General features: G+C 33.2%; 1 protein-coding gene across 1 annotated transcript; it reads left to right on the top strand.

The window, feature by feature from the left end:
* The first annotated feature begins 3,968 nt into the window (after positions 1-3,968).
* On the top strand, positions 3,969-12,178 carry LOC122052608 (ubiquitin carboxyl-terminal hydrolase 24-like). Its single transcript, XM_042614212.1, has 7 exons — positions 3,969-4,124; positions 4,777-5,421; positions 5,509-5,696; positions 7,053-7,300; positions 8,812-8,954; positions 11,482-11,655; positions 11,775-12,178. The coding sequence occupies exons 1-7, from the start codon at positions 4,107-4,109 to the stop codon at positions 11,961-11,963; spliced, it is 1,605 nt and encodes a 534-aa protein (XP_042470146.1). The 5' UTR covers positions 3,969-4,106; the 3' UTR covers positions 11,964-12,178.
* The last annotated feature ends 609 nt before the right edge of the window (positions 12,179-12,787 follow it).

Below are 12,787 nucleotides of genomic sequence, written 5' to 3'. Positions count from 1 at the left end.
TCAATTAAAATTCCGATTGACATATAATAGTCATCATGACTTAAATTCAGCAGCATTATCAAGATGAATTGTCTTGATTGAGAAATTAGGGAATTAAGCTCGTAATTTAAAATTTTGCTTAAGTAATTTAGTGAAGACCATATTTCCAAATGAAAGTAAAGTAACATGTGACCATTTAATTAAAGAATAAATCAATATCATGAAATATCGAAATGGTCCAAATGGTGGGTGTATAGGTCTATAAATATACCCATGGATCCTCTCCAAGAAGGTTAGAGTTTCAACATCAGACTTTATGGGGGAAGGTCTTATAATTAGTTTGCCTTGTGAACAAACCACACATGAAAAATTATTATATAAAAGAATCTTCTGTTTTTAATTAACAATGTCCACATGAATTAGTTATTATTATTTTTCACATCATTGTTGCCTTAGGATGACGAAGTCAATCGTGCCATAATATGAAACTTTGCTTATCAACAAACTTATGGCTTGTTATTATGTTTGTCTCAATTACTTTTATTTTTGTAAAATACATCTTAAAAGAGAATACACGTAATCTTTCTTTTATCTTCTTCTAGTAAGATATAATGCAAACATATTCAATATTATTTTTATTTAATATTTCAATATAATATCCATTTCAACATATATTTTTAAAGCTAAGCAAATTTCTATTAGATTTACTAGCATTGAGCGGATTTTCAATATATAAGCCTGTATCATTTTATAAAATGACTTTTATTTTTCCATGATCTTCAATAAATTTTTATGCATCTCATATTGTTATAATATTATTTTCAGCTAATGTTAACTCCAAAAAATATATTTTACTTTGAAGGATAGTGTGGGTTGTACCATTATCTACTAGACATTCGTTTTCATATTCCATTATTAATCTTAAAAATAAATGCAAAGTAGTACCTCTCGTTGACAACTTAAAAAAATGGAATTTAAAATAGAAAGACTACAAGTGACTAAAAGACAATTATTTCATACTTTTTAGATACTTCACCTACAATTTAAATCAAAACTAAACTTGCAAAGGAAAATACACTAAAATAGAAATACAACTATTTCATATTGTCTAGCTCACCACTACCAATCAAATGATCAATATTATCATTTGATTGATAAAAAATTAGAGACATCCAAATGAGTTATATTAAGTAGATCATAATCATTAATAAAATTTGTTTCTATTTTTCTTTTTCTTTTGATCAAATTTTAGTATAGATTCACAAGATGTCTTGTTGTACGATAGGTACAAGACATGCCCCTCCATCCCACATTTAAAAGACTTATCTTTGTATTCTTTTGAGTTTTTCCCTTTTACTTTTTTCATTGTTGGATTTCCACTGTCGGTTGTTTGTTTTAAGTCTTTTGTCATTTCATTGCTAATAATTTTTGGACATGACCACGGTCACACCCACGAATTAACCCAATTTATGATTTTGAGATAAATTAGCATTCACTTTGGGGAGTGATGTTCCATTTTCTTTAGGAAACAGTGTAGATCTAGTTGAGCACAATTGATGGTTTTTCATGAATAACTCATTATTCTGTTCAACAACTAGTAGACATGAGATAATCTTATAATATTTTTTAAAATCCATGCTTACGATATTGTTGTCGCAGGAGCATATTCAATGCATGAAAAGTGGAAAAAGTTTTTTTCCAATAAATCTTGATTAATAATTTTCTCTCCACAATGTATTAGTTTGAAGCTAATATTGAATAATGTTGAGTTATAATCACTTATATATTTAAAATCTTACAAGCGAATATGCATCCATTCATAATACATTCTTGAGAGAACTATTGTTGTCCCCAGGGCGTAGTACAGACGGTAGGCGCATGGTATCTCTGGCGCAATAGTCAGGGGTCGATTCTCAGGAACTGACGACCTGAGATTTACCCCGCCATGTGCCTATGACCTGTGTACCTGCATGAACCTCCCTCTATATCCGCGGGGTCGGCACTAGGGGGGCCGCTAAGGTAGCAGATCTACCTTTTTTGAGAGAACTATTGTTATCCTTAGGGCATAACGTAAACGGTGGACGCATGAGATCTCTAACGTAATGATAGAGATCGATTCTCATGAACTGATGACCTAGAGTTTATCTCACCATATGTCTAACGCTTGTGTACACTTGCATTTACCTCCCTCTATATCCGTAGGGCCTGCACTAGGAGAGCCGTTAAAGTAGTGGATCTACCTTTTTTGAGAGAACTATTGTTCTATGATGTTAAACTTTTCTTTCAAAAATTTTCAAAATTCTTGTGGTTCTTTTACAATAAGATACTCAACTTTCAAACCATCATCAAGATGGTGACAAAGAAAAATAATTGCTTTTGCATGATCTTATAGAGATTCATTATTTCCTTCTTTTATTGTATCTTCGAAGCTTTTAGAGACAAGATAGATTTTAACATCCAAAATCCATGATAAATAATTTTTTTCAGTTAGATAAGTGCTTCAAATTCAAACTTTTTAATATTTGTATAGCAACTATATAAAAGCAAACTAAAAAAAATAATTAAAATAATATCATTTATAGAACTAAAATGTTTTACTAATTGAAGCAATCAAAGATTTGTATCCAAAAAAAAATATTATAACAATAAAAATTTAAAGTAAACAAATACTAAGTAAACATGTCAAACAAAACATGTTATGTCGTGGTAGTAGTTATGAAACAATCAAATATTTATATCTACATAAAATATTATAACAATAAAAATTAAAAGAAAACAAATACTAAATAGACATGTCATATAAAAAATAATATATATTTACTTTTTTTTTTTTCAAAAATATTGATATGTATTAGATTGTAGATTAATATTATTCAGAACATTAATAAAACTTATATGTTAGAGCAATATTCCTAAGAATAATCTCAGATCTAAAGATATGTCAATAAATTAATATGAATTTGTATTGTATCACTTCATCCATATAGAATTATTCATCCATATTGAATTAAAAGATGAAGAAACATTAATATAAAATCAAAAGTTGCGCTTATTTAGGAGGATAATATAAAATTAAAAGTTATGTGTCTTGTGAGCACAATATAAATTTAAGATTTTTTAAAACTATTTTAAAAGTATCAATATTAAATTTAAATATTGTGTTATTTCAAAAGCATTCATATAAAAAGACATAAATAAAAAAAGATAAATATAAAATGAAAATTTGCACTATTTTGAGGGCATCAATATAAAGACTAAAAATAATAATTATTTTTGAGTTTATAGATAACATATTATAATTTAATCGTAGGAGAAGAAAGAGTCTTATTCTTTATTGGTATTGATATGTGAAGTGGTATAAAAACTAAAAGAATATAATGATTCAATCAACATATATAATCAACCGTCTATTATAACAACAACAAAAAATTTTTTAGTCCTTAGTGCAATCATGTAATGGTAAAATACTTTTTAATTAATTGCTTCGAAAAATTAAATATCTAGATTATAGAAAAATAATAAAAAAAATTTTACCCTCAAACTATGGTGCAACAGCATGACATTCATACGGTCTCCCAAATATTCATGGTTAAATTTTCAACTATCGCTCTATGAGATATTTTCCTTTAGTAGGATGATAAATGTATGATGTTAAATTATTGGACGTTTGTTATGAGTATTTTTGGATTTAGGATGGCTAATACAAAATTTTGATGAGATTAAATTAGTCATTCTTAGAATTAATCAGCTGGAATAGTTGGATATAAGTGCTGGTTAAAAAAATAACAAAGTTTTTTAATATTTAACAAACAATTAATATTTCTTGACAAATATATTTGACAATAATTTATTTTGGGAACTTTTTTCGATTATCCGAATATGCAACTTTTCACTACCCGGACCGGTTCGCTTACATACGGCCCAAGTTCGATCCAGACCCGGTCTGACAGTGACTTTGATCGCGGCGATGAAAGTCCATCGGGCTTGGCGAGCTTCTGATAAGCCCGCGTCGTTAGGTCTCAGGGGAAACCCACGATTACCACTTCCTCGTCTCGGCGGCGGCGATGGCGGCGCAGGAGCAAGGAATGAAGGCATCTTCGCACTCCGGATCTTGACACCGAAGTCGTATGATGAAGAAATTTCCGGTGAGTCATCAGCCCCTTTTCCTCCCCATGTTTTCCTTCCCCATCTTGTCTTACGCTTTACAATTTTCTCCTCTGCCATTCTCCTGTCACTATATTTGCTTTTTCTCCACCATCGTTTTCGCACCGTGACGCACGAGTTTATTCAATTGCTAATTTGGATTTTCTAATTGTTTAAACACCATAATATATATATTTTTTTGAAATTCGGACGGTTTATGTTGCCAAAAATTCCTCTCATCTTCACTGGTTCTATTCTGTTAAACTCCTGAATATATTGGAGAGTAGGGAGTTTGAGCCGAAAAGGCTACTTTTTGATCTGTTTAGTGTTATGGTTTCACCATATTAATCAGCATGTAGGTTTTGTATGAGGCATATATATACAAGAGCTTGTATTTATCTGGATCAGCTCCTCTCTGAAACTGTCCAACATTGTTTGTATGGGAAGAAACTATAGTTTCCATTGCAACAACTTGGAAATCCATATGCGTCCCACAATAGATAAAATTACTTCATCTTGTTTTTGTTTTGTTTTTTTTCTTTTAGTTTTACTGCTCCTTTTATTCTATTGGAAAATGCATCTGTTGTGGTGGAGTTACTGATGTAGGTTTGATAGCTGTGTACTATAAGATCTTATTCTTGGGTTTGATTGCAGGTGTTAGTCTTTGGGTCTTTTACCGAAGATGAGACCAAGTTATTCCAAAAACAGTCTGAAGATGATTCACGTCCTGTAGAAAAAGAAGGATTGCAGTTTGGATCCTTGAATGCTCCAACTTCATATAAAGGCTCTACTATAGAAACTAGAAAAGTCAATTCATCAGAAAATGCAAAAGGTATCCAAATTTCAAATTTAACTGGAAACACCCAAGGATCCACCACTTCATCAACATCCAAGAATGATAATAAACTTGTGAATAGAAAAATCCAAGCAAATGGGTGCTCCAATAGATGTTCTTCCCACACTATAGGAGTTACTGAAAATGGGCACTGTAACTCTGATTTATCTTCTTTTCTTGAATCTGAGCATGGAGCAACAAGCACAACTATAGCAGGCCCAAAAGACAGGGTCCAAGTGTCAAAGATCCACAGTGTGCTTGTTGACTCAGGAGCAGTTGCAACTCCCACAGTGGAAACTCTGAAAACTAATAGTGAGAAAGAGCAAGTGGTTAAATGCTTATTACCCCGTGGGCTAATAAATTCTGGAAATCTATGTTTTTTAAATGCAACAATGCAAGGACTTCTCTCCTGTCCACCATTTGTTCAACTACTGCAGGAGTTAAGGAATCGGAGTATCCCAAAGGTCTGAATCATTCGAAACACTACACCAGCCCTCATTTGGTCTTTATCTTTGTTTTTAAAAATTTATTTCCTGATTTCTCTGTTGTAGATGGGCTTTCCAACTTTGCATGCATTTGTTGATTTTATATGTCAATTTGACATGCCTAATGATTCAAGAGCTACTAATGATGGAAAGAGAGCTATTGAGACTGGGATGCCTTTTAGTCCAACTATGTTTGATGCTGTTTTGAAAGGTTTTACTCCAGACTTGCCAGCTGGAATATCTGGAAGGCATAGGTGTGAACTCACTCATTTTTCTGGGTCTGTTTAATTGTATTAATTTCATAGCTATTATTTCTATCCATTGTTGTCTAACTTTTCTCATTGTTCTGATATAAATAAAATGTTGAAGAATGTGAAAAATCTCTTATGTGAGAAACAGACAAAGCATTACTAGTCGATGTTGTTAAAACCCTTTTGCATGCTATCGACACTCTCAATTGAAAATTATTCAAAGTGTGATCTTTAACCAATTGGCAGTTGATGTGCATTTTTGTACATTTGGTGTTTTCTTCAGCCTAAAGATGATTGATGTGGCATGAGTATTAGGGATGTTTTTAATGGGTGTTCATGTCTGGGCATCTTATCCACCAATACAACATGTATTTGGTAGGAACTAGCTGAAACCGAACTAGATAGTTTCTATAATTCATAGGATGTATTTAAAGAATATAAATATTTTTCTGTATTGTATATTATTTGGTGTTTTACTTTTAGTTTGACTGGTAGAAGAATCATTAACAACTATCACTCTTTTTTTAAGAGAACTATGCATATTTTTATTATATTCCATGTTTTAAATTGTTCAATATCTTGAAGACAATGCTGAGATTGCATTTTATTTGCTGGAGGAATTAGTTTACTATCAGTTGCAAATCTCTGAATGATAAATAGGTGTCCTTTTAAATCTTGTCCAACATATATACTTCTTTCTATAGATCTGATATATCATGTGTTCTTAAGCATAAAATTTATTTTTCAAAAGATCTGTAATTCCTATTTGTTTGTCATTTTCTCCATCTGAAATTCTAATACTTCCTAAGTTAAATAACGATGTTGCAACTTAAAGAACTATTTTTTTTTTAATTTCTCATGACTATGGATGTTTCAGCATCTGGAAATTAAGATATTCTGGTGGTGCAAGATGAACCCTAGATAGAATGTGAAGGCAAGCAGGGAAAAGTTAATATATATTTTTTGCACTTCATTACACTGTTTATTACTACGTAAAATAGTTATGATATTTATTTATGAGGACGAAAGAGTGGTGAAGGGAATAAAATAGCATGCCAATGGAAGCCTCCATGTCAAGTGCATAATAGATATCCTTATTTAACATGGAGTTTAATGTCATTAGCTAATTGCTATCTCATACCCACATATGACATACATCAACTATATGGGTAGAATAAGAAATCACTCAATCATATGAACTGTTTTGAAGGAATGCTTTAAGTTTTACTTGAGAGGAAATTTTTTCAAACATTAAGTACTAAATATGCAATCTGTGTTACCTATTTACACCAGAATGTGTAAGTACCCCTTCAATCCTGTTGTTGCTGTAGACTCATCTGATGTTATATTTTTTTGCAGACAGGAAGATGCTCAGGAATTCTTGAGTTTTATCATGGACCAAATGCATGATGAATTGTTGAAGCTTGATGGCTGTTTATCAGATTTTAATGGCGGCAAGGTACCTATTGTTTCTTCCGCTGAAGAAGATGGCTGGGAAACTGTTGGACCAAAGAACAAATCTGCAGTCACCAGAACTCAGAGTTTTGTTCCTTCACAGCTAAGTGCAATTTTTGGGGGTGAGTCAATGAGTCTTGTGAAGACAACAGGTAACAAATCGCTTATTGAACATGTTTCTTTGAAATGGGTTGTGCTCATGTGAAGATCTGTCAGTTTTGTTGTCTATCATAAAGAACTCAGAACATGAAACTGTTTTCTGTATTTTCAAAGTCTTAATTTCACTTATTTTAAATGTTAAGATTATAGTAGCATGCATTATCTATCAAAGCTTTTCCTCATAGCTTCTTTTGGATAAGTGGTATGATTTACTCAATTAAATTGATACCAGGGCAGGAGTCTCTTGTCTGCAATTTTAATCAAGTTTCAGGGCATTTTATGCATTGGAGAGATGTCGCTAAATGAGTCTCTTCTGATTTCTTCTTACAAGTTTCTCAGTCCTTTTTATTTATTCATTGTAGTCATTGTAGAGCAAGGAAGTAGCTCAATAATCTCTAATGTTTTGGAGTTAAAATTAGTTCCTTTTTTCCCCCCTTTTTGATCTACACAGCCTCAAAAACTGTCTTTTTAGTGCTATATACAGTATTTCAGGCATCCGGTGCATTACACACTTGAATACACATGTGATGACATACTGCTTTTTCTTTATTCTTCAACGAGCTCAATCTGACCAACCTAATTTTTTTAGTTAAAACCATCTCAGTATCTTTGAGAATAGATCAAATAAGATAGACTGATTAGTACGTGGTTAATTTAATCCAATTATGTTGAATTGACAATATGAGAAGGGAAGAGATCTCTTGATTGAAAAAGTTGTGATTAGCACAAAGATTGCTTATATGATGCTTAAAAGAAAAAATGTTAGATTTTAATCAGAGTTTGATTTGAGATTTTTTTTATTTATGGAAATGCTATATAGTTTTCACATTTCCTGGAAAACGAGCTTATGCATGAGACAGTTTTATTTCACTTCATACTATGGTAAGGTCATATTTTGAGCTAATGTTTGTATGGTCATGGCTCATGACCTAAACCTGTGGTCGTGAACAGCAAGCTGAACTGTAAAATTGCCCTGTTCCAGGTTTAAACTTGATGTTCATGCTGGAAATTTTCTTACTGCACAATTTGATATAAGTGTAGCTACTATATACAATTTTTTTTTAAATTATTGATTAATTTTTTTTGTGTTGATGCTTCCACACCCAGTGAATTTCTGGCATAGAAGATATTTATAATGAGCTGAATATTTATTTTCTCCATGTCAATGTAACAAAGAAGGGGAGCCTTGGCGCAATAAAGTTGTTGCTTTGTGACTTAAAGGTTACGGGTTCGAATCCTGTAAACAGCCTCTTGCTCTTTTGGCAAGGTAAGGCTGCGTACAATGGATCTTTCTCCGGGATCCCGCTTGACGGGAGCTTCGTGCACCGGGCTGCCCTTTATGTTGATGTAACAAAGAAAAATAAATTCCATCTTGTAGAACATTTACAAAATTGCATGAGTTGTGTTGTATCAACTATGTGGAATTTAATAAAATTTCTATGGAGGATTTGGATTTTTTTTATTGTTACCAATCTATTTGTTTGACTTAAAACATCTGTTCTAGGCAACAAGGCTTCTGCAACAGTTCAGCCATTCCTCTTGCTCCATCTTGACATTTTCCCAGAGACTGTTCAAACTATCGAGGATGCACTACATTTGTTCTCTGCGCCAGAAGTTCTTGAAGGATATAAAGCATCACATGGCAAGGTTTACTTTTATGTACTTCTGTAGCCTTTTGTATAAATTTGTTTGTTGAATTAGTGAGTTGAAATGCTTTTTAGTACAAAGATTGAATTTGGGTGCAGGTATGATGGATGTTATTCAACAACCTGATATATTTATTTATTTGTTGAATTCCTGACAAAAGAGAAGTCAAATGGTAAAGACCAATGAAGTTTCATTTAATTGCCAAAGTAATATGGGATTTGAATATTTCTATAGATATTAGTGAACTTTCTTAGATAATGTTACACCGCTATGTGTAGAGGCATATAAGAAAAACTCAACCTTTCCTTGCATGCCTGTTACTAGGCGAAGCCCCTCGTAGTTTACCTCCCTTCTAGACAGGTAATGGTTCTACTGTGAATGCCTTGCAATATCATCATCAATTTAGTTTTCTACCTTCTATATATCGTCAACAAATAAATCATGATAGGTTCATGAGTACCAGAAAGGCAGAAACACACCCCTTATGTAACTAATAAAATATATTTAATTCCAGAATACTCTGCAAATGATAAGAGGTTATATATTTTAATAAATTTTCATAATTTAATTTAAAATGTTAACAGCTAATTAAGCCATACCAAACTAATATTTTGAGTTTTATTGTTCATTTGAAGTTAGATTAGGATTGGGTTGAGCAGGTAGACTTGATGATTAGGTTTGGTGGATTCAAATTAGGCTTGATTTGAATTCATTTTGGCCACTTTAGGTTTCAACAAAGTTTATACTTGGATTAGAAATTATATATATTTTCTCCTCTTTCCCTCCTTCCTCACTGCATTATATTGTCGACCAAACCTTCCAGGGGAGGCTCTTTTCCCTCTCCTCTCTAGCATCCCTCTCTCAATCTCCTCTCTCCTCTCTCCTCTCTCCTCTCTCCTCTCTTATCCTTCTCTCGGTTTCTATCCCTCTCACCTCTCTTTGATGTGTTGCTACCGCCAACTGATTTTCGACATAGAGCTGCTGTCATTAGTGGTCTTCTTCCCTTCCAATGAGGTAGAAAACCCTAGACCTAGTGATGCAACACAAAAAGAGAGACTAATGTTGTAGGTTGGTGGAGTAGGAATTTAAAATTTGGGGTAAAGTGGTGTAGAAAGGTTACAGAAACTTAGGCTTTGATTACTTGTCTATTGATAACTTAATTTCAATTGATTCAACTTCCATGTTTGAGATTGGTTTGTTCCATTTTTTGTTTGCTTTATATTTGTCACTACCTAGCTTTCGAAGTCCTTATCTAAAGAGATATTAATTGAGTGATATAAATAGTAAAATAAAAGGGCAGCCCGGTGCACGAAGCTCCCGCTATGCGGGATCCTGGGAAGGATCCATTGTACGCAGCCTTACCCTGCTTTTTGCAAGAGACTGTTTCCAGGATTCGAACCCGTGACCTTTTGGTCACAAAGCAACAACTTTACCGTTGCGTCAAGGCTCCCCTTCATTGATATAAATAGTAAAATATATATTAGAAATTGTGAACTATAAGTCGCTTTTAACTGTCTACAGCGATGTGGCAGCATGAGACATATACAATTAGTATTTATTTTATGTGTTAGATGCTATCGTTGTTTATCATCGACGAGTCGCAGTCCATGTGAGGTCTCAGCCCACTTGTCAGAAGACACTATTTATATTTTGGAGATCTCATTGCTCCAATGATTCACTCCTAAGTGGATTTACTTGTCATAAATAAATGATGATAATTAAGTGTTGATATAAACACATGAATCGGCAGCATAAAACTTTACATTAAAATAAAATCCTAACTTATTTTAATGTTAAAATGAGAATTCTTGTTGTTTGCCTACTTTGCAATTTATACTTGCTCTCTATTTTCGTGGGCCTTCAGTTTGCAGGCAAGGATTGATTTTTAAGTTTAATTGGTTTTAGCTTGTGTATAAAGTTACTGAGAGATTTCTAGGTGTGCTGAAAACTATTTTTGTTTTATTTGTTTTACCTTTCAATTTTTTTGTTTGACATTTTATATTTTCTACATCTTAAAAGGAAGTGCATCTTGGTATGTGGAAACACACCAAGATCCTACATCACAAGAACAGTAACAAGCAAATCACAAAATATTTAGGATTGAATTCTTAATGACAAGTCATGATGTGATAACAGTTGCCCATATCTCTTGTTTTTTTTTTCTCGCGGGAATTTGTATTTGTCAATATATCATATTAGATTTCCAGTCTTGTTTCTATTATTGCAAGAAAAGAGCACCATATGCCATGCATTTGACACTAGTTCTTCCATATTCTTTTGTTAATTTTTTAAAATAATTCCAAACACTTGATGTTTCTTTTGTCATATGTCTACCTGCAACTTCCTTATGAATTTCCTGTTTCTTCAACTTATTATCATCCCCATCCTCATTGTCATTAGTTTGATTGGCATCTTTGCTTCTTAAGTCTAAATTGACATTGAAATCGAGTTCATCTAATCCCCAATTGCCTTTATGCTAATAATTTATCTGCTTTAGATTTTCTGAGTTCTCTCCTGGTTGGTGCAGGCTGGGGTTGTAGATGCTAGTAAATCAGTGAAAATACAACAACTTTCCAAGATAATGATACTGCATTTGAAGAGGTTCAGCTACGGAAGCAACGGAAGCACAAAATTGCTCAAGCCTGTTCATTTCCCATTAGAGCTTGTCATCGGACGCGAACTACTCGTTTCCCCATCCGAGGTATTTTTTTTCATGTTTGTTTCTGAGTTTCCTCATTATTCTCCTTGTTTCCACGTCTGTTCATGTTCTTATTATTCTCCAACCTGCTTCACCTATAAAAGTCATTTTTCTCTATGCAGCGGCGGAGATACGAGCTTGTGGCGACTATAACGCACCATGGGCGAGAACCCACAAAGGGCCATTACACTGCAGATGCAAGGTATGGCGATGTATGGCTTCGGTATGACGATGCATCTGTCACAGCAGTTACTACGAACAAGGTCCTGCATGACCAGGCGTATGTTCTTTTCTATAAGCATATTCAATGATCCATGTCCTACTTAATCTGTCACCCGATCTCAGGATGTTGTGTACATGAAAACCGCGGTTGAGATCAGAATTACTTATGTGGTTACATGTAGAGTTCTTATCAGTATCTGGATTAGGCAGGATTGAGGTGTCAGAGGTTTCCCCCTATTTTGCCACAGTCAATGTATACTGGCCTAAAAGCCATTTTTATACTAGAGTTATTGTTTCTTCTTTTTGTCGCCAGTTGATCGAGCTCAGAGATCTGAGTCGATCGGAAGGTGAACACACTTTCTGGTTGCCTCGTAACCTTGTGCATTTCTTTTCGCCATAGTTTTGCATTCAATGCTTTGCGTAAGCTTCCAACCTTGATTTCTACTAAGATCTTAGGCTCTTGCGGTGGATGAATTGACATTCCCTAGCTCAACGATAATGGGAGCTTCAGTCTTTCTTTATATCTTGGGCAAAAGTTGAAAGGCCAATTTTTTTTATTAGAATTGTTAAAAGGATGTTTATTTTTTTAATGTTATTATAGTAGCTATGAGATTATAATATTCTGATTTTATAATTACTATATTTCTCATGGTCACTAGTTGTTATGGGGTTGTAGTTTCTATAATATCATGTTTACTAAAAATATTGATCAGAATTTAAATGTCGTAATTATGAAATTGTAACCGTTATAATTGTGTACGTAAAAAAATGAAGGTAGTTTTAGAAACAAAATTATTTTATTTAGGAAAAAAAGATAATTCTTTTAAAGAAAAACAATAAATAAAAATAAAAATCTTGACTTACATTTGCACGCCTCGACCTGATCTCGCTCTCGATCTCTGGCTAACGTTCT

Source organism: Zingiber officinale, chromosome 3A, assembly GCF_018446385.1.
Source record: "Zingiber officinale cultivar Zhangliang chromosome 3A, Zo_v1.1, whole genome shotgun sequence".
NCBI classification, from domain to species: Eukaryota; Viridiplantae; Streptophyta; class Magnoliopsida; order Zingiberales; family Zingiberaceae; genus Zingiber; species Zingiber officinale.
Note: the sequence above shows the minus strand (reverse complement) of the source record. Positions and strands in the feature narration are given on the sequence as shown.